The sequence below is a fragment of the Equus caballus genome, chromosome 3 (genome assembly GCF_041296265.1).
Source record: "Equus caballus isolate H_3958 breed thoroughbred chromosome 3, TB-T2T, whole genome shotgun sequence".
NCBI classification, from domain to species: Eukaryota; Metazoa; Chordata; class Mammalia; order Perissodactyla; family Equidae; genus Equus; species Equus caballus.
The window spans coordinates 19663470-19686127 of NC_091686.1; the positions used below are offsets into that span (position 1 = coordinate 19663470).

Here is a 22658-nt window from a genome sequence, read left to right on the forward strand (position 1 = left end):
TAAATATGTTAATAATTTTCTGTCCTGGTTCTAGGACAGATTTTGTGTGAAACACAAAAATAAAGAAGTCTGTGTGCCCAGCAACATCAGTTTCTAGACCTCTCTCCTATTTACATGTTCACTAGGATGCACCATAGGTACCTCAACCTCATCATTTAAAGCTGAATTCATCATCTTTCCAGATTTGCTCTTATTCGTATATATTCTCTATTATGGGAAATAGCACCACCTTCCATCAGTTTTCCCAATCTAGAATTCCTATGAGCTGCTTAGAACTCTTTTTTTTTTTCACTCTCTCTGTCCCTCACAGCCAGTCATCCAATTAAGTTCATCAGTTTCCTAAACATTTTTAAATTCATATCCTGTTTGCCATTCTCATTGCCACTGCTTTGGTTCAGGACCTCGTTATTTCTTACTTAGACTGTTGTAAAAGCCTTCTTACTCATCTCCATCTCTAGGACCTAGTTTGCATATACCTGGAATAATGATCTTTCTCAAATACAAATCTGAGCTTATCATTTCTTTGCTTAAACCCTCAAAGGCTCCCTGTGTGCTGAGAGATAAAATCCTTACTGCTTAGCATGGTATAGAAGGCCTTTCATGTCTTGTCTCTCTATACCTTTAGTAGCCTCATCTCATGTTACACCTCCATGTAACTCTCGTATTCTAACTTACTAAATTACTTCAAAAACTGAAATAACTGAAATAAAAATACTCTTTGATCAGGTTTGCTTTTACAATTTCTCCTCCTTCTTCACAAACCTGTCTGCTGAATATCCATTTCAGTGTTCAAGATTTACTTCAGGTATCACATCCTCTGTGCGGACTTCTCTGATCTTTCGCAGATAGTGTTAAGGATTCCCTCTTCTCCACTTACAAAGCACCCCGTACTTCTATTAAAACATATACCATACTGCGTTATTTTAAACTTGATTAATTTTATTTTCTCTTGACTGATCTTCATAAAAGTGATTTTCTTTTATATTTGTGTCCCTAGTTTAATAGTGTGGGAGCTAAGTGTGTGTTGAATGAATGTTTAATTGCTATTCTGTCAGGTTGAAAGTAATAGTAAAGAGGAGATGGCATAGCAAAAACTACTGAGCCTGTGAGTGTGGCAAATAAGGTGTCAAATAAGTAAATATGACGAAGAAATAACATGATATATTTTGTAGCCCAGATTATCTTTCTGTACCAAAGTATTTGGTTTCATTTGTTTGAGTGATTTTAGGCAGAAAGGGTAGGAAAAGTGAGAGGGAGGACAATGTAGATGACCAGATATCTAAATGTGAAGACATGAAATAAGCTTGTTTCCTTTGATATATTCATTTCTTTGGAACTTGCAATTTAAAAAAGTAAAACTACTAGTTACAGAGCTGAATATTTGGACTATGTAGTAATTAACTAAGAAATTTTTAGTGAAATGTGTGCTTTTATGTACTTTTGGAACAATCTTGAACTTATAAAACAGTTGTGAGTACAGTACAAAGAACTTTTTTTCTTTTTTCCTGAACCATTTGAGAGTAAGTTGCTGACATAATGCCCCATCACCTCCGAATACTTTAGTATGTATTTTCAACAAACGAGGATATTCTCCAACATAATCACAATATAAGCACCAAAATTTAAAAAAGTAACGTCAATACATTTTTTCCATCTAATTCTCAGACCTCATTCAGGTTTCTCCAGATGTCCCAATAATGTCCTGAAAAGCACAAGGATCTGGTTTAGAATCACATGTCCATTTAGTTGTCATGTCTTATTGTTTCCTTCAGTCTGAAATAGTTCCTTGGTCTTTCCTGGACTTTCATGGTTCTGATACTTTTGATTACAAGTCACTTATTTTGTGGGATGTTTCTCGATTTGGATTTGTATACTTCCTCGTGATTATATTCAAATTATGCATCTTTGGCAAGAATATAACAGAAATAATGATGTATTTTTATTGCATCCTCTCAGGTAACATACAAGTTTGATTTGTGTCATTGCTGATGATACTCACTTTGATCACTTTTAAGGTAGTGTCTGTCAGCATTCTCCACTTTAAAGTTACTCTATTTCAGGGCTGACCCAGTGGCATAGTGGTTAAGTTCATGCACTCCACTTCAGTGGCCCAGGGTTCGTAGGTTCGAATCCTGGTTGGGGACCTAGCACTGCTTGTCAAGTCAAGCTGTGGCGGCTTCCCACTTAAAATAGGGGAAGATTGGCACAGGTGTTAGCTCAGTGACAGTCTTCAATGTTAGCTCAGGGCCAGTCTTCCTCACACACAGAAGAAATTATAAAGTTACTCTATTTCTCCTTTGTAATTAATACATATTTTGTGGAAATGTACTTTGAAACTATATTCATATCTCATTTCTCATCACACTTTCAGTTTATTCATTACTGTTTTATATCAGTAAGGACTCCTGTGTTTTCAGTAGATTATAATTTGTGACTATTATTACTTATTTTTATGTTCATATTATCTCATGTTTGGCCAATGAGAGCCTCTACAGGCTGGCTTCTGTGTCTTTTTGGCATGTCCCCCATAATTCTTTGAGTATTTCCTTACTTTTAGCAAAACAAGATATTCCAGGCTCATTTTGTACCTTCCCTGTCCTAGCCCTGATGTCAACCATTTCTCAAAGAAACCCTACCTACTCTTGGTGGAAAAGGGTATTTAGAAGCCAAGATCTGGATATGAGATGTGCTCATTTTGCATAAATATGCTTTTGGGGTGCTGTTGCTCACAGGACCTTTCAGAGGACAGCACTAGGGAATATATGTATATTTATATACACATACTCACACATACATACATTTGTGTCTTTATTTTTCTTTCTATTCATATTGACTATCATGAGTTCACACCGATACCTCCAGTTGCAACTCAAAACCATACGGTTCCTTCTTGTTTTTCTTCCTTTCTATGTTTGTAACTCCCTTGTTTGACGTTGGGAAACTTGATTTCCTTTAATCTTAATATATTTACTTATTTGAGCAGTCTCCCTCTGTGTAACGAAGCTTCTGTTGCCACTGCCTCTCCCATTCTTGTTAATACCCTAATTACCCAACTTGGACTCCCGTATCTTGCCTCCAGGCTGTGGCTGCTGTCCTCCTACGTGAATACTCTTTTCAACCCACATGTGCTGTGACACCCAGAGCTGCCCTCCTGCTTACCTGTGGGCATCCTCCTTACACTGCATGAGTTCTGACTCCCCACATCCATCCTACATTCCTCACCCTGCTAGGATTTTGATACCTGCCTAAAGCTGCTGTTTGCTTCTGCTCCCTCAACTCCCATGGATGTCTTATTTATCCTGCTTGAACTCCAACATCCTATGCTGGGCTGCCCATCCATGGGAATGTCCTCTTCATCCTCCTCAGGTTCCAACGTCTTACATGAATGCTGTCTTCACCCTCCTTGGATTTCTAATCCCCATGCTGGGCTTCCTCACTCTGCACATGGGCACGTTCTACTTCCTGCTTAACCTTTGATACCCCAGCTACTATATGGATATCCTCCTTACTGCTTGGGTTCTAACACCCTATGCTGGGCACCCCCTGCATGGACACCTTTCTCACCCTGCTCAGGCTCTGCTTTCCTGTGCTGGCCACCCTCTGTCGTCTTCCTACTACTGGGCTTGTGCTGTGATACCTTGTGCCATCCCCTTGAGGATACACTGCTCACCGTGCTCTGGCTCTGACACCCTATGCTGGGCTCTTCCCACTCCCTCCGATAGATACCATCCTCATTCTGCTTGGACTGCCCATCCCAGTGGAGGCTCTCACTTTGCCTGGTCTCTACCCCCTCCCCCCCCGCCCCCAGCAAGCTGTCCCCCTGTGCCTCAGGCTTACCTCTTGTATGAACACTCTCCTCATCCCACTTTCTTGGTCTCCACCCCAAGCTGGGTCATCCTTCCATTCCCTGCTCCCCCTGCCCCCATATATTCTTCAACCTGCCTGGGCTCTGACAGCACATACCAGGCTGCAGATATTTTCTTTACATTGCTTGGACTCTGTACCTGGATATCTCTTCTCTCTCCCTCTTCCTCCTCCCCATTAACACTTTCCTCACCGTGCTTGGGCTCTGAAACCCCTTGTCAGGCCTCGCCCCCCCCACCGCCCCCACCATAGATACCCTCCTCACCACTTTTTGAGTTTGTCTAAACTACAATTTTTTGTTTTTGTTTTTCTCCCCAGAGCCCCAGTACATAGTTGTATATCCTAGTTGTAGGTCATTCTGGTTCTATGTGGAATGCTGCCACAGCATGGCCTGATGAGCAGTGCATAGGTCTGCGCCCAGGATCCAAATTGGCAAACCCAAAGCGGAGTGCACAAACCCAACCACTCGGCCACGGGGCCAGCCTGTGAGCTCTACAGTTTTTTGTTTTTGTTTTAAAGATTTTGTTTTTCCTTTTTCTCCCCAAAGCCCCCTGGTACATAGTTGTATATTTTTAGTTGTGGGTCCCTCTAGTGTGGCATGAGGGATGCTGCCTCAGCATGGCTTGATGAGTGGTGCCATGATCTGGGCCAGCAAAACCTTGGGCTGCTGAAGCAGAGCGTGCGAACTTAACCACTCGGCCACAGGGCCAGCCCTGAACTCTACAGTTTTTAAAGCTCTATTGAAAAGTATTCTTGTAAGATCTTTGAAAATTGTAAATAAGCCATAAATGTTTTAGGTTGGGGCCAGCTCCATGGCTTAGTGGTTAAGTTCGGTGTGCTCTGCTTCCGTGGCCAGAGTTTGGTTCCTGGGCACAGACCTACACTACTTGTTGGTGGCCATGCTGTTTTGGTGACCCACATACAAAAAGAGGAAGATTGACACAGATGTTAGCTGAGGGCAAATCTTCCTTAGCAAAAAAAAAAAAAGTTATAGCTATAACTTTGAAAGTCTCGTTCCTTCTAGGACAAACTTAAGTAATTTCTTCAGAAAATAATATAAATAAATTAAGAATATAGATAATCAAAATGGTTGGTTGAATAGTATACTCCATTCTGTATTTCATAAATGTTAAGAAGTTATTTAGAAAATAATTGTGAAGTTTTTACATGAAAAGTAATACCTACTAGAAAAAATATATGCTGTTCTATATTAAAATGATTGTGGAGCTCCAGTTAGTTTTCTTATTCTCCAAATTGATATAATTTATGTTGCTGTATATTATTTGAAATTACCTTAGAACACTAGGTCGTTTTAGGGAAACAATAATAAAATACAGTTAGGAAGAAGTGATATTATTATGTAAATATGTGACAGCAAACCAATAAACTGGCTTAAATTTAGATGAGAAAAATTTGTTAAAACAGAGCGTCACCTACCAGTTATTCTTGGACTTCATAATCTTTTAGAAACCAAATATCCAGTAGACCTGCAGCCAGAACATTTTTCCAATGGAGATGCCAAGTATGATGACTGTCAAGCCCGAAGTGTTTTTAACAGAATGAATGCTGTCTCTTTTCAATGCAGAACTATGCTGGCACAGTGGAGGTGCCAGGCATTTTGTTTTAGAATGTCTGACGTGAAACCATAGCCTTGGGATTCACCAGCTTATTGAGATAGTTAATAGAGAGATGGAAGAGTAAGGCAGTTCTCAAACTATTTGCGAGGACTTTTTGAAAATCTTCACTCTTTTGGGTGCTCAAGTAGCTTCGTCTTTAGAGTTTTAAAAAAAGTAAAACCCCATTTTTGAAACAAGATATATTTATAAATGGATTTTTCAGTATTATGTTGTTTGCATCTGATATCAGGGAACATTCATTGTTTGAATAACTAATACCTGTGCTGAGTATCAATTCAATTTTTGTTAAATTTTTTAAGCATTCCCAATACAAAGTATCATCCTTTTTACCACAAATATTTCCACTTAGCTGCTTGCTTGACAATTGAACAGAAACATCTTATTTACAGAATTTTTTTTCCCTTTTTATTTTTCATCTCTGCTTGGAGTTAAATCTGTAGTATTAGTTGCATACAACTTTTATTTATTTTTGTTACCTGGAAGTAATTAAGATAGTCTTCAGGAAAGTCATATAGTAGGTGGGCTTTCTGACAATTTTGGTTTTTACTCACTAATCCTAAAGTAGTTGAACAGTGAGCGCTAACTATGAGGTCAGCAAGGGTGAGGTAAGGATAAAAATTCCAAAAAAGGAATAATAATTTTTTTAAAGATTTTTTTTTTTTAAATTTTTCCTTCTTCTTCCCGAAGTCCCCCAGTACATAGTTGTATATTTTAGTTGTGGGTCCTTCTAGTTGTGGCACGTGGGATGCCACCTCAGCATGGCTTGATGAGTGGTGATAGGTCCGTGCCCAGGATCCAGACCAGTGAAACCCTGGGCCCCTGAAGCAGAGCACACGAACCCAACCACTCAGCCACGGGGCCAGCCCCAGGAATAATAATTTACAGAGTCCTTTTTAACAGCCCTTTCAGGCTGTGTACCATCCATGCATATCCTTAGTTTTTATTGTATTTATTGATTTGATTAGGTTATATATTTTAGTAAAAAGAAGATCCATGAGCCTGCTGTCCAGCCCAAGTTATTTCTGCTCCTCCTTTGTCCTATCTCCTTGTCTCCCCATCAAAGGAAACCGCTGTCCTAGACTTTGTATCTATCATTCCTGTCTTTCATTTTATCACGTGTTTTTCGTTTTTTACCATTACACAAGCTTCAAATTCTTGATTGGTACAGCCTACCTCACACGATTGTTTTGAAATTAAGTGAGAATATGTACATAATGAGCTTTGCACAGTGACTAGCCCTGCTAAAATGCTCAATAAATGGTAGCTGTAATTGTATTATTAATGTTGTTATTTTGCTGCGAGAAAATAACATGAAAAGCATGTCTTTTCTTAGCTGTTAACTTTGTTTTATCTCCCTGGACTCTTCCGGGGGAAATTGAGGGAATATGGGGGTTTGAAGTCTTTTCCTGGAACTGAGCAACGTGCAGAATGAAACAGTAGAGAATGGGATTGGGCCATCCGCAGTTAGGCAACAGAGTTCCCAATTGAAAAGGAAAAAAAAAAAGCAAAGCTGCACTGTTAAGTTACCAGTTTTTCCCTTCTCTTTCATTACTTTACACCCTCAGGATGGGATTTCTGTCTACTTTGAGTTTGATAAGGTATAGTGAAGCTCTCACCCCTTATTAGCCAGTGTTTAAGAATAAATGACTGAATTGACCCAGAAATAATCAGAGACATAAATGGATCAGAGTTTGTTGAATGACCAAGCAAACATGCCAGCCAGTCAGCCCATTTTTACGTTGTTCACCTTCCCACCCAACATTGGGAAGCATTAATTTTCTATCAATATCTGAAAATGATTTCATTCTTCCATTTCTTCCTTCTTCCTCATTGCCCTAGGCTCTGCACTATTGCACCAAGAGAAGACAAATTCTTGATCTGAGCTTCTTCCCCTTTCTGCCTAATTTCTTTTATCACACACTTGCATTAATAATTTATGTTAACAGAGTTATTTATTATATTACACTTGCCCTAGTTCTGCTACATAGATTCTTAAGCAGTGGACTTATGTTGGGATTTTGGTCAACTAAAATTCATAATGAACCATTAAGTTAAGTTGACTAAACATTGTGATTGCCCAAATTATTAGCAATGTTAATAAAAAAAATGCATGACAATGGTCACCCCAATCCTAGCAGACAGAGAAAAGAATTCCTTAGAAAACAAAAGTAAAATCATGTATAAATATCTTTAAAAAGAGAGAGAAAGTGTGTGCATTTAAGTACATTGCACAAGAGCAGTTTTTATCAGCTGTTACATTAATCCTTATTAAATTTCACCTTATTCCTTTGGGCAACTATTCCAACCTTTCATGATTGGTGATGAATTATAGCATACGAGATATCCCTCTTAAGCCTGTCATTCACAAATTCAGTATCTTTGTACAAGTTGTTGATATAGTAACCACCTCCCTCCAGGTTGAACCCATACATTTTTGGGTGCTATTGCTTAGCGTCATCTATTTTATTGTTTGTATTTCTTCATCTTGTTCCCTAGAACTTTTTAAGATTTTCATCAATTATTTTACTGAATTTAGGGTAACTATGCCTGTAGCATTTTCTTGATCCTCTAGTAGAAGAGCCTTAAAAAGCAAATTAGATTAGTTTGCAGCTTGACCTTCCTCATAATTTCATTTTTCACAAATAGAAGATATATGAAGGGGCCGGCCCCGTGGCCGAGTGGTTAAGTTTGCATGCTCTGCTTTGGTGGCCCAGGGTTTCACCCATTCGGATCCTGGGCACAGACATGGCACCGCTCATCAGGCCACGGTGAGGTGGCATCCCCCATGCCACAGCTAGAAGGACCCACAACTAAAATACACAACTATGTACTGGAGGGCTTTGGGGAGAAAAAGGAAATAAATTTAAAAATCTTTAAAAAAAAAAAAAAGAAACTATGTGAAGAGATATTTTTTGTCCGTGAAGTTTATTAGGAACATTGAGAAACCTAACTTGCTCTTGTGCAATTCTCGCTTGTCCTTGTTCTACTTCTCTTTCTCTCTTTGTTAAAAAACAGTATTACCAATGTATAATTCACATATCATAAAATTCATCCATTTAAAGTGTGCACATTCAGTGGTTTTTTAATATATTTGCAATTGTGTAACCATCACCATAATCTAATTTTAGGACATTTTTACCGCCCCAAGAAGAAACCTTGTAACATTGTCTCTCTGTAAAAAAAATCTAAAAGTGATTTTACTTTTGTTTTCTAATGAAGTCTTTCCTCAGGAAGCTGCCTTTCCATTATGGATTTCCCATTCTCTTTCTTCATATTCTATGTTTAAAAATCTAGAATTTCTTTCCTTCCTTATCTATCTAACTGATTTAAAAGATAACACAAGAAAAATAGATATGGTGGCTTAACATGAAATATCTAGTACTTACTTAGGACTGTTTGTTTTCATGAATTTAAAATACCTATGCTCTTTTTCAGGAGTTTTTTCATTGGCTAGTGGAGACTGTAAAAGTGTTTAATTTGGATTGAATTTAGGATCAAATGGCAGTAGTGTAAACTGCATAATTTATATACCTTTAATCTTTTTATGTCTTATGGGAAACAGATTTAAGAGAAAGACCAGTGTATGTGGTTGAGTTGAACAGTTATATCTTGGAAGGAAAATCTTTGAGGTAATAGGGTAAAAGAAGTTTAAATGAGCATTTAAGTCTTAGAGAAGTTGTTTAATGTTGCAGAGCCAACCCAGTTCTGTCTGAAATCAGAGCCTGTGCTGGTAAGGACGATATTAACTACTACTTCCCTTGGATAGATGAGATAAAACTTCTGACTTCTCGAATTTCTGAACACTTGAGTCACTTAATCAGAAAATACTTTGATGAAGGAGTGAATCCATGCTTCCCACTTCTTCCACTTGACCTTGTGTGTTACTTTGTTTTGAGGGATGGGGAGAGGGAGGTCTTGTGATATAAGTTCTGTATTTAGTTACTTTCCAATATATTTTTGTTAACATTGCTTTTGTACCTCTAATGTAGACTCAACTTTATACCCTTTTTTGGGAAAGATAGAGTGTTTCAGTCCACAAGGGTTTGTTTTGATTTGATTTATTCATTTTAATAATTAGAGGGGCCGGCCCTGTGGCCAAGTGGTTAAGTGCGCATGCTCTGCTTCAGCATCCAGGGTTTCCCTAGTTCAGATCCTGGGCGCCGACGTGGCGCTGCTCATCAGGTCATGTTGAGGCGGCGTCCCATGTAGCACAACCAGAGGCACTCACAACTAGAATATACAACTATGTACCAGGGGGCTTTGGGGAGAAGAAAGAAAAAAAAGAAGAAAAGAAAGAAAGATTGGCAACAGTTGTTAGCGCAGGTGCCACTCTTTTAAAAAAAAAAATAATAATAATTAGTGAAGTGGAGAAATAGTTTTGACCAGCGAAGTGCTGTTAGTGATGGGGCTATTACTAGGATAAGTTTTTTTCCCTTGACATAAGTGTATTTTGGTAGATCTTTCATCTAAGTTAATTTCTATTTTCAAATCTCCTTTTTGTTTGGGGAAAAAAGGACTTGAGTGTACTTTTATGTATGAGGAACTCTTGTTTTCAACATGTATTGAGAAAAATAATTGTATTAAAATCAATATTTGATGATATGGCATTTCTGTTTTAATTGTGTTCTCCCTACTCTCCGCCTATATTATTTGAAAAATGGAAGTAGTTTACGTAATGCTATTGGCAACATTCTAACAAGCTGAAAATTTTCAGTCAGGGCATATTATATTCACACATTTGCCAAATGCTTTGAAGATGGAAATTTCAACTGTTAAGTAGTAGGGTTTTTCAAAAGAAACTTTTAAGTTAATTCTTTACTGTTAATGAAGATCATTTAATAGTACAACTTCTAATTTTAGCTTTCCTTCCTGACATTCTTCCTTATTCCTGTCCACATCAGTTAGGATATATACTTTAATGATTAACTGGGAGGATCAAGTATATATGAATTCAGTAGTAAGTTAATTAAAAATATTGTTTGTCACCGAGGATACAGTATCTTATAGTGCTACGTTTGCTTTTTGAATCAATCATGCAAATAATTAATAAACTTCTTTAATTGTTGGAATGTTGGGTTTCTTGGAATACTAGGCAAGTCCATTAAACTCTTGTGCCTCGGTTCTTTTTAAAATGGGCATATGATTGTAATTGGTCTTTTAAAGTTCCTTCCAACATTGATTCTACTACTTTTTGAAGATATTTTGAGAATTATTTCTGTCCCAAAACCATGCAGTAATAACTATAAAAGGATTTTTAAAATAGTAGATATAAATTTAATTTTGTGGACAATTAGAATTATAAAAGACACTGAAAAAGATAATATTCTGTAATCTGGGATACAAAAGTAATCATAATGTAATATGGGCATTTATGTTCTCTGATTTAAGAGTATCCTATACTTGTGCCTTTGTAGAATTGGAGATGCCTCAGAGTAAGAAGTATTTGCTTGAGCAATGACATTCCTTTTTTAGCTTCTTTAGGAGGGAAAAATGCCTTATAATGGCAAATTAAAATATTTGCTAAAGGGGCTGGCCCTGTGGCCAAGTGGTTGGGTTTGCGCGCACCGCTTCGGGGCCCATGGTTTCGCTGGTTTGAGTCCTGGGCGCAGACATGGCACTGCTGGTTGGGCCATGCTGGGGCAGTGTCCCATGTGCTACGGCTAGAAGGACCCACAACTAAAAATACACAACTATGTACCAGAGGGCTTTGGGGAGAAAAAGGAAAAATAAAATCTGAAAAAAAAAAATTTGCTTAAAGGTGCTGGGTAAAAGAGCAGGGCTAGGCTAATGGTCTAATCGAAGAAGTCAATTTCAAGCTGATAGACACTAGTATATGCTAACTCATATGTAAAAGATGGTAAGTTACACTCTTATTATTACAGAGGAAGATACTGGAACATTTTGAGTTATTTGACATTTCTTCTATTCTTTCCAATTTCATTCAGTTTTAAAATTTTATGACTTTTTCTGGAGACCATCTTAATCATAAGGAATAAAAGCCAAGAAGAATATAGGGCAGAACTAATGGAAAATTTATTCTTCAGTTCAATAAAATTATATAATAAAAGAAAAAAACATTTGCTGGTAATTCTTTACAACAGTAATTATATGAAGTTTTGTGTGTGTGTGAATAATACAGTTCTCCACGTGAGAGAAAAGACTTATTAATTTCGTGCTCATATATTAGGTTATTGCCTTACACTCTTTCAAAAATTTTTTCTCCCTCTCCAACAGAATCTGTCTATGATCTTCTCCCCAAGGAGTTACAGTTACCTCCATCTAGAGAAACATCTGTAGCATCAATGAGTCAGACAAGTGGTGGTGAGGCAGGTTCGCCTCCTCCAGCTGTAGTTGCTGCTGGTATGCATTTCATTTTACTTTATTAAAGAAAACTAGAGTATTATCTGGCCAACATGAACAGTGCTGGCAAAGTTCATATCAAAAAGAGTGTGATTTGAGGGTTTGTTTTAGGAGGTTTTAAAATATATACTTTTACTATTAAAATTTTTCAGTATAATTTTCTTGATGTAATTATTATTTCTTAAAATTTCACATTGGCACATGTGTTAGTGCCATCTCCTTGAATGGACCTTGTCTTCAGCTATGGGAATGAGTTTAAAGCTCTTTTGTTGACTGCACATAAAAAAAGTTGAATACCAAGCTATGGATAGAAAATTACGTTTGAGTCTGTATTTAATAATTTTTTTAAGAAATTTGTTCAAAGGGAAAAATATTTTGTATAATATGAAGAAAGACTCAAGCACTTAAGTCTCTTTTCTGTTTGTAGCATGTTGTTATAACCTTTTCCCTACATTTAAAAACATATATGACTTTATACTTATTTTAAATTAAGTTGAAAGTAATGGAAGATTTGAATGTAATATTTATGTAAAGACGTTGTCTTCTATCAATGAAAAAGTATGGAAAGTAATGTTTAAAATTTATCAAGTTTATTTTTACTCAGCTCTCAAATCATACACTTTATGATTGTATAAAATTGGTTCACATTTTGATTGAATTAGAATAAAAGATTGACAGACAAGCAATAGAAAAGTCTTGATTAGTGCTAACTTAATAAGAATGCTTTCAATAATATTAGGTTGCCCAACTGTAATTCTTTTTTTAGTTGGGTTTATAGACTGCTAAGTGTGTTTGGTTTAAAAAAAGGAAAAAAGTATATACATGCTCTGAAGTTTTATCTGTTCTATTAGAGGTTTCTTGTCTAATATGATACCTCTCATCTTTTAAAATGGTAAAGTCCATATCAGAGCATTGTTTTCGGTAAATTCTTTTCATTTCAAAAAGAACAGTGAAGCGGAAGGTTGTGATTTAAATGAGGATATTGGTACTGTAGTAGAACTTTGGGTATTTTTCTTAAATGTGTTAACTTATGTACCATCAACCTTGTGTACCAATCTTTCACCTAAGCTGTATAGTGCAATATACAGCCTTCCTGATTGAGGGCAGGAAAGCTTTAAACATGGCAAAGAAACTTAACAGCCCTGCTCACTGTTCATGTATTGCCAGACATTTTCTAACAGATTCTGTGGATTTAATTGTGAACTTTTTAGTAATCAGATTGTTAAGATGACTTATTTTCTCTTTATATTCACTGGGTTCTAAAATGCCCCTCCCTGAATTTTTTTTCTGGAATTTAAAGTTTTAAATCTTGTTTAAAAATTGTATCAGATAATAAAATATAAAAAAGATTTTTTAATGAAATATTTCACTTTAAATCCACAGTTAGAAATTGACTAACTGATTTTTTTTGTATCTTTGAGATTGTTTTTTAAAGACATCTTGAATCTGTATAAAACTAAAAGTCTGTTTCTTCTGTGCTTTTTTACATCTGTTGACAGTAGATCCAGTTCCTTTTAAAAGCTGAAAGAATGTTAGCTAGGTTTGGAATAAGAACAACACTTCTTTTTAAGTATTACCAAACAATTTCAGAAGTTTTTATGTATAAACATTGAAAATTCTTGAATTTGAGTCACTAATGGAATGTTGATCCTCTCTCCCTCCGTCCATGTATTTGAGAAAATCTTCTCCAGATAAATTAGATTGAAAGCTGTGAGTTGAAAAAATATGAAAATAAGAGAATTAACCAAAGGAAGTATTCTAGAGTAATAAATTCATGTTAGATTAAGAAGTTATTGACATTGTAAAGATAGTGAAAAGAATAAGGAGGTAACCTCGAGGTTTTCTTATATTCACACATGGAAAGTTTCTATGATCTAAAACCAAGTCTTTTGTAACTTTTTTTAATATAAGTTTAATAACAGAGATATAGTCTTATTCTAGGATTCTAATCTCTTATTGGTAGAGTAGTCTTTGTCATATAACATTATAGATAAGAGAGTTTAGGTTAAAAAATAATTATGCAGGGAGATCAGTTAGTATATATCATTAGAGTTGCTTTTTTATTTGACATATTAATATCCTTAGTGACCTAACTGTCAAAGAGAGATTTGGAGTAAATTACCAGTTATTCAATGTTTCCTGGCCAAAGGACTAGATGTCTAGGGAAAGGCACATTAATTTATACTTCTGAGAGGTTTTTTTTTTTCAAAGCTATAGCATTTGCTGTTTAAATATGAAATGCGTAAAAATGATGACTCTTGATGTCAGAGTTTTGTCAGTTCTTCAGAGTTTTGAAGGAGCCGGATTGGCTGCTCTCAGATATGAGAGCCTGGTGGGAACAGACTTCTAGTTCTGCCGTAAAGGTTTGTGCTTCACAAGTTTTAAATCAATTTAAATTTTAAAATTTAGAGGCTGGGCATATAGGTGTTTATGTACATTCTTTATTATTTAATTATTTAAAATGTGTTTCTCAGATTCGCCAATCTAGATTTTTTCCCTTTACATATTACTGAGGGAATGAGTAAACATGATGCTGCTAATCCACAATCCAGAATATTGGGTAAAAGAGTGTCTTTCAAACCTTTTTCTGCCTCTGCACTGTTCACACTTTTACATACTCCCATCAATAACGTCTTTTTATCCGGTAAGTCCCAGGGTTGCAGGTGGGGGAAAGAGGGCTTGCTTCTACACAACTCCTCCTCTCTCCGTGGGGCCAGGTATCAAAATCTGGGAGGTGTAGTTGAGAATCACCAGTCTGAAATATGTATTCCTCCCCATTTTTTAAAGGCCGCTGTTTTTGTCCAACTAGAAGGATAGTTAAGAATGTGAGGTTCAATATGTGAATAAATAAAAGTTTTAGAAATGTGGACTTTCTGAACAGTATTATGTAGGTTCCCAATAGTTAAGACAGAGGCCATTTTCCTAACACAAAAAAGGTGTCCTAGTGAATTGATGGTATTTTTTGGCAAAATAAGGAGTTGATAAAGAAGAAATGAGAATGGTGAAAGGATTCTTTTTGGATTTTTTGTGAATCCTATAGTATAGATTATAAAGAAGTGAAATGCAAGTATTATGTAGGGAACTAAAACAAACAATTATTGCCAGAATTTGGAGTTTTTGAAAAGAGATATGGCAGGTATTTTTCTTAAATAGCAGCTTTATTGAGATATAATTCACATTCCAATCAAGTATTTTTTTAAATCTACTTATACATTTATAGTTTTTATTGGTAAATCCTTAGATTTACTTAATTTATTTAAAATAGAAAGTCTTTTACAGAAGTGAACAGTAATCTTCCTTTTAAGAAATCAAATTATTTTCTTGTTCTATCCTAGACTCTGTCTTCATTTTGGATATGGTATTATGTTTGTTAGTTTATATCAAAGTATGATTTTACTAAGGTGACTGTTTCAAGTTTATCTAAAATTTTTTGTTCTAATTCTTGAGATAAATGATGAATTAATCAAACTATAGGTTTTATAATTCAGCCAGAGAATCTTAAGAAAAACTAGTCAGTAATTCTTTTGTTGTTTGTTTTCATAAAATTATTTTGCCGTCAGTAGTTATATATTTGTACTCTTTTTGGAAGTAGTAGAGTCTCAGTACACTAATACTTCATAGCAGTTTTTAACATGTATAAGTATATACGTTAATAAAACATGTACAATAGAAATCTCTGTTGAATATCTCTGCTAGTTAGATCACTGGAGATTTTTAAGGCTATATTTTAAGTAAATACCTTTACATGAAGTGATCCATACAATAAACTTCTCTGTTGGAAGAGACTTTTAAATAATACTTTGAATTCTATGCCACAGCAATTAATAAATCTCAGGTACCTAACATGTACTTTCTATACTGAAAGAACTTAATTGAGTGCCATTTACACTATAGGGGAGGACACTAGAGAACTAAATTAATGTCCTATAATAAAAAAACAGCTATGCTTTAATTCATTTCAGACATCATTAAGACCTAAATGAAAATCATAGGGATTTCTAAACCATGCATAACAACAAAACTACAAAAATTGAGTTGGAGAGAATGTAAGTTATCATTTTTGAGTTCCTACTATGTGATTGGGAATGGTGCTTAGATAATTTGCATATCATAATATCTCAGTCCTTCCAGGCACAAGATACCTCTCTTCTTTCCTACTGGAGTCTAATTTCTTTTCTCTTTGCCACTGTACTTTAAAGAATTTAGCATTGTGTGCTATCACTTCCATTAGGGAAACACAAGATCCTGGGCTAGGCAGTGTGTAGGCTATTGAGTTGAAAAAGCCATATCCCTTCTCGCCAAGTTATAGGATCTACAAAATGGGAATATGATTTCCAGAAGAATATTAATTCTTAATAAAAGTGATTCACAGAAAACAGAATTGCATAGCCCATTGAATTTATTATAACTTATTAACTAGTGTTAGAAGGTATTTACAGTTGCTCAGTTTGGATTTTCTTGAGTTGACTAAATTTGAGGAGCAAATTTGCCTTTGATTACTCTCCTGGGTTAACTAGGTTAACGTATTTCAGAATTTTGGCCATTTATGTAGGATACTATTCCTAAGATTAAACCTAAAGCCAGTTAACAGGAAAGGCTGTATGTCAACTATGTATTATTGTTGTGAGCTAAAACGTGAGTTGATCTTAGTTATTCCATATGGCCATTTCTACACTTCCTAGAAAACTGGACCACTTCCAGAAGGAAGTTAGATCCTAGTTACAAACATGTTGCAAGTAAGTTTAAAAACTCTGTTATTCCTTCTGTCTTCTTACGAAAATTACATAGTAAATCTAAATACATACCTTTGTACATATAGAAATATGTGTGTATGTATAGATTTATGTTAACATCTGCATTATTAGAATGAAAAGCATAAGCAAACTTGGGCCATAATGGTTAATTCAGAAACAACTACTAATTCAGGAGGCTATCGATATTATAAATTATCATTGACAAAAAGTACACAGCCTATTATTGATTCATTCCTTAAACATTTACCTTTTTATTGTCCTCTTAATAATTTTTAGCAACAACTTTTATAAATATTGTGATTTACTCACTTTCTGGTAAAAGAAGCACATTTTTATATTACCTGAGACTATAGAATAGCATTTTAAAACTGCTTACAGATTCTCAACCATTCATAGACCAAATACGTATTTAAAATAGGCATGATTTCTATTTTTATGTTTTGTACAATTTCATATCAAGAAAATGATGCACAGAAGTGGGTTTACTTTTTTTATATCACCAATAAACTTGATAATATCATAGACAAAAAGTATTATCATAAGTATTTTATAAATTATATAAATAATATTAATAAAGTTATATAAATAACACTTTAGCTGGGGCAGGAGTGAGGGGAATGAATTAGAGTAGGATACAACAGAGAACTTCACCTGTTTCTGTGACATTTTTTCTCTTAAAAATAAAATCATACATTGTAAAATGTTAGCTTTTGTTAAATATGGGCAGAGGGCACATGGCTGGTAGTTTCCAATTTTTCAGAATTTAAAAAACATCAGGTGGCAGATGATTAAAATAAGTTAAAATACCCAATGAACTATGCTCTTAAAAAGTAACAGGTGTGGGATATATTAGATACTTGATGAATTTATTTTTGACATAAGTAAGAGTACATTAACTTTTCATCCATAAATGCAAATATACGTCCATCAGCAGTATTTATTTAGCCCCCTGAGGTAAAATTCGTTCTTCCCATGTCATTCCTTTGGAACAAAGTATTATTGTTAATTAAATTAAATCAGAAAGTGAATGAGAAGTCACCTCAAAGTACCAGGCTGGTACAGCTACAATCTAGATAAAATACACATGTACACACATGCATATTATAGTTTTATTTCTATTTATTTTTCCCACTCATGAAATATAATAAAATTAGCATGGGCTTTGGAATCATAAAGGCCTAATTCGAATCTGGTTGCTATTATTCATTTCTATCATATAGATAGAATCTTGTGGAAGTTAAATAGATTTCTAATAATATTACCCCTGTAACTAGACAATAATACCAACTTTTTCTTAAGGTCATTATGAAGTTAAAGATGTAAAATACTTAATGTTACCTGACAATTAGTGATCATTCAGTAAACATTGACCTCCCTCCTACATGTGTTTCTCCTTTCATGTGTTAGTAAGGTTTTTAAAAATCTTATTTTTATAAAAATAAGTTTTTTCCATTCTTACCCAGTCTATTTTTTGCCTTACTTTGAAGTTTTGCATGTTAGTCAAGATATAGCCACACATAGGCCATGGGATTTACTTTCTGACTTATTCTTTCACATTGACACACCCTCTCAATAGGAATCCTTGTATGTAAAAGGAGCATTGATAGAGGAGGATGAGTCATAGGGAGAACAGACATTTCCCAAAGGGATGAGTCTGCAAAGTTGACTGGTTAAGAGTTTTTCCTAGAATTCTCTTCCTCTTCTTTTTTTTTTTTTTTTTTAAGATTTTATTTTTTTTCCTTTTTCTCCCCAAAGCCCCCTGGTACATAGTTGTATATTCTTCGTTGTGGGTCCTTCCAGTTGTGGCATGTGGGACGCTGCCTCAGCGTGGTCTGATGAGCAGTGCCATGTCCGCGCCCAGGATTCGAACTAACGAAACACTGGGCCGCCTGCAGCGGAGTGCGCGAACTTAACCACTCGGCCACGGGGCCAGCCCCTCTCTTCCTCTTCTTTTGTTAAATGAAATGCTAAAATTGCACGATCAGTTCAAAACTTCTGGTAGAACAATTTATGACTTCTGTTTTTTGCCTAGACAATTTATTTTGTGTGTGATTGGATACACTCTAATCCAGACCCAGATGTAAAACCTGATTAATTAAATTAGAAGATTTTAATGATACAAATACTGTTTTGTTTTCCTTTTTTAGTCACCTCTAAAAAAAAGAAATGTGAAGACGTTGGACTAGAGTTGGCAGTAGCACTTTTATTATTTAATCTAAACTATATTAAAGTGTATTACATGATAAAGCTTTGAAGTGACCTTCAAATATCATCTCTCAGATGCTTTTCTGTCTAATTCTTATTTAGTAGAGTGATAATCTCTGTTTTTGTCTTTAAGTAACACTACCTTTCAGCTCGTATAATTATTCCCTTTTGTGTTTAAATTATTTGAGGTGGAGGATTCTTTCTGGGTTTTAATCTCTTTACCCAGTATTGACCAGTGATCCTACCCAATAGTACTCAAATCCCTAGATGATAGAAAGCATCTTTCTCTCCCAATAATAGGAAAGGGCTTAAAAACCAAATTGTATAATGTGTACCTAATACATATTTTACGCTGTGCTTAGACACTTTGGGTTGAATAAGACAAAAGATGTATTTAAAACATTACTCTAAGTGTCAGGACAGTTAGAAATTTTATAAGCATTTTATTTTTCAGGAAACATTCTTTAATAAATATTCTGTGAATATATTAATGTCACTCTAACAAGGTAAAAATAATTATTTTAGAAGAATTCAGATTAAAAACGGGAGAGAATTATTGTGTAGTATTAGAACCCTGACTGGCAATTTAATGGACTGAGGAATAAAGAGGTAGTCTCCAATAAATCAGTAACAAACCTTTCAGCTTCAGCAGTAGTGCTAATTATTTTTTAAAATAGAGCCTCAACCAATGTCAAGGATCAGACATTTTATGCACAGTAGCATATCTAATTGAAAAGTGTGAATTAGTAAGTTTTTTGAGGGGGGATGAGAAAGTAAGTATTTGAAAGTTGGTTTGGGAAATGAAAAGATTGTTTTGCTGCTAAAAAATCCATATTTCTTACTGCTTTGGGTGTGTTGGTCAGAGCATATCCTCTTCCATTCTTTAAGGGAATTTGGGTAAGGGCATAGCCTAAAAACACCTGAGAGAGCATTCTGGCTTATGGATTAGATTGCATTAGTAAACAGGAGAACAAATTGGTGAATATGAGTTAAAAATTTTGGATAAGAAATTTCCCCACGTGCATTTATTTGGATGTTAATAATTTAATTTTTTAAAGTTTGTTTTAAAAACATTGCTTATTGTAGCATGTAAACTTAAGTTGGGTCGGAAAAGTACAAATGGGAAATTGAAACTGTTTTAAACATGTAAATTAAATGATCGACCCTACAATTTTTGTTTTTGGGTTTTCTTTCTTTCTTTCTTTCTTTTTCATAAAGTAATCGGGATTGCTTATTTTATATGCTGGGATGCTAGTTGTTTTTTCTATTAATACACTTAACTTGCATTCTAGCTTCGCCATTCAGAGACAGGCATCGTGTGGTGGGTTGTGTGACAGTGTCTGTCAATAGTGAAGACAAATAGTGCCAGAGACACTTAACCCATCCAATCTCACCCAGGGTATAGGTCGGTCTCGTTTTCAGACTTCTTCATAAGTCTTTTTTTCTTTCTTTCTTTCTTCCTTCCTTCCTTTCTTTTTTGTTTCTAAATAGTGGATTGATACTGATTGAAACTAAAACTTTTTGTAAAGTTTTAAACTTTACATTAATATTATAAGAAGAAGAAGAAAAGTAGAAAACGAAGGTTGGCATGTAAGGTGTTGACAAAGCAGGTTTGCAGCCACTTTGTGTGTTCTAGGTTTTTCAATCCCTTGGCAACATGAATGTTGGCCTTAAAATTTTTTTCTCTCAATATCTTTCTTCTTTCATCTGAAAGTATGTCCTTGTGTCTGGTGACTTTTATCAGACAAGATACTTAGATTTGAAGTCATTGTTACCAGTAAGAAAAATGAAATACTTAAAAGAGAATAACTGAGATTGAACATTAAGTGTTTTAGACGAGAAATTGTTTCCAAACATCTTGTGTAGTTTTTTATGATTATTTTCTGAACAGTCAATAGTTTACTCCTTCTCCGTTCCACTATTGGTTCATTTAGCACATTTGCAAAATTTTATGGCTTTTGTTCCAATGGTTTTTTTAGGAAACTCAACTGACTTTGCACTGATGTTGAAAAGTTATAAAATATGTGCGTGTATTTAAATGCTAGGGATCACATTTTTATCTTGGAAGCTTAGTTAAATGTCATTTCTGTCATATATTTTAAATCAGTGAAAGGTAGTTATTTCTTTGAAGACTTTAAAGAATGTTTCTAATTTCAGAGCTTTCTATAAAAAGTTTAGTTAGTTCCATATGAAGTGTCATCTCTTTTTTGCAGTATTTTAAGCACTAAAATGAAATGGTAATTAAAAATAATTTCTAGTTCACAAATCTAAAACTAATAGCTGTTAAATTTAAAATTCAGTTTAAGCAAGGAATATATGAAATCTACACAGGTTTCTATATGTGGTACCATTTAAAAATCCATTTTAATCTCGTCAAATTAATAATGCTTGCAAATTCTAGGATATCCAGGTAGATATTATCTGCCACTCTTTTTATCCCAACTACTTTGAATATTCATAGTGAACCTTAATGATTTCATCAATTCTTAAAAGAAGCCATATATGCCATTTAAGTTCACCATTATTACTGACATTTGGTCTAATAATTGGCTACTGCCAATAATAGAATTATTAGACTTAGGTATAGAATACTATAGATGTGATCCTTCCCTTCACTTATAAATTTTAGAATTATTCTTTTGAAATTATACATTTCCATTAGTAAATTGGAGAAATAGTCTATCAGTTTTCCCTTTGGTTTGCTGTTCTCTCTGTGGTCACAGAAAATGCTATGGAACAATAAAATTCTAGGTTCAAAAATTTTTTCATAAAAGAAAAAAATCAGTAAAAATTTATTCACATTAGTTAGACGATAAATAATTTTAAGAAAAAATTGAAGAAAAACTTCCCACTTTATGAGGGGATTGGTAAGGGATTTAAGAACAAATAAAATTATAAAGTTATAAAATAGAAACATATTACAACTGTTCTCAGTGAGAAAATAAAAGCAATTATTAAAACTTTTATGTTGGAGTTTTTGTATTTTTAATATGCAGCAGATAAACATAATCTCTACCTTCTTAATAGTGAAAAATAGAGACTCAAAACCAAAAAAAATGGAGGAGAGAGAGTTAGCATATTTTGTTCATAAGAACTTATAAATAAAAAAGAATGTATAGATGAGGCAGGATTGCATTAACATGTCAATTCTATAGAATGTCAATTAAGCTGTTTCTTGATGTTTAATGATAATAGTGACTGAAAAGTCTTTGTAGATATTTTAAGTACATTTACAGTATCCCAGGAATGTTCTTTAGTGCTTTTCTTGGAATGCTTGGAATTGACAAATTAGTGTTTAAAAATCTAAAATATTTTTGATGTTATTTTTATGCATTTGTTTTTTAATAGATAATATTAAGGACTTTTTTTCTTTGTAAACTTATGAATTAATTCAAAAGTAGGTTGATTTGGCTTTAATATACTTTCAAGAAAGAAAATTATTAGCTCACTCTTTATAGAAACAGAGAATAGTCACCTCTAAACTCTTAAGTTACTTCTAAATCCTTTCCTGTATCAGATAATACTATTATAGTAATATATATTCTAAGCACTTTGAGTAGTAAATTTTCTTTTTAGACCTGATATGTCCATTATGGATACATTGGTACATTTATTTACCAATTTAACTTTAATATAACAACATGCATATCAAATATTGGCTTCCCATACATCAATTTAATTTAAAAAATTGAATTTTTACTACGTACAAGGAACTGTGTTAGGTGTTGGGAGGGTCTAAGATGAGAAAGATATTGTCCATGCTCTTAAAGGGCCTGTAGTTCTTATCCTCCACTTCACCACCCCACCTGGCATTACTAATGTGCTTAGGTGATGCCTT

At 34.5% G+C, this 22658-nt stretch overlaps 1 protein-coding gene across 15 annotated transcripts in view; it reads left to right on the forward strand.

Annotated features, from left to right (window-relative positions):
* NFAT5 (nuclear factor of activated T cells 5) overlaps nt 1-22658 on the forward strand; it is a 123282-nt gene that overhangs the window by 48536 nt on the left and 52088 nt on the right. For all 15 annotated transcript variants that reach the window (XM_023637220.2, XM_070263068.1, XM_070263077.1 and 12 more), the window contains one exon: nt 11736-11861. In XM_023637220.2, coding sequence (XP_023492988.1) covers nt 11736-11861 — 126 coding nt within the window. The remainder of the gene's footprint in view (nt 1-11735; nt 11862-22658) is intronic.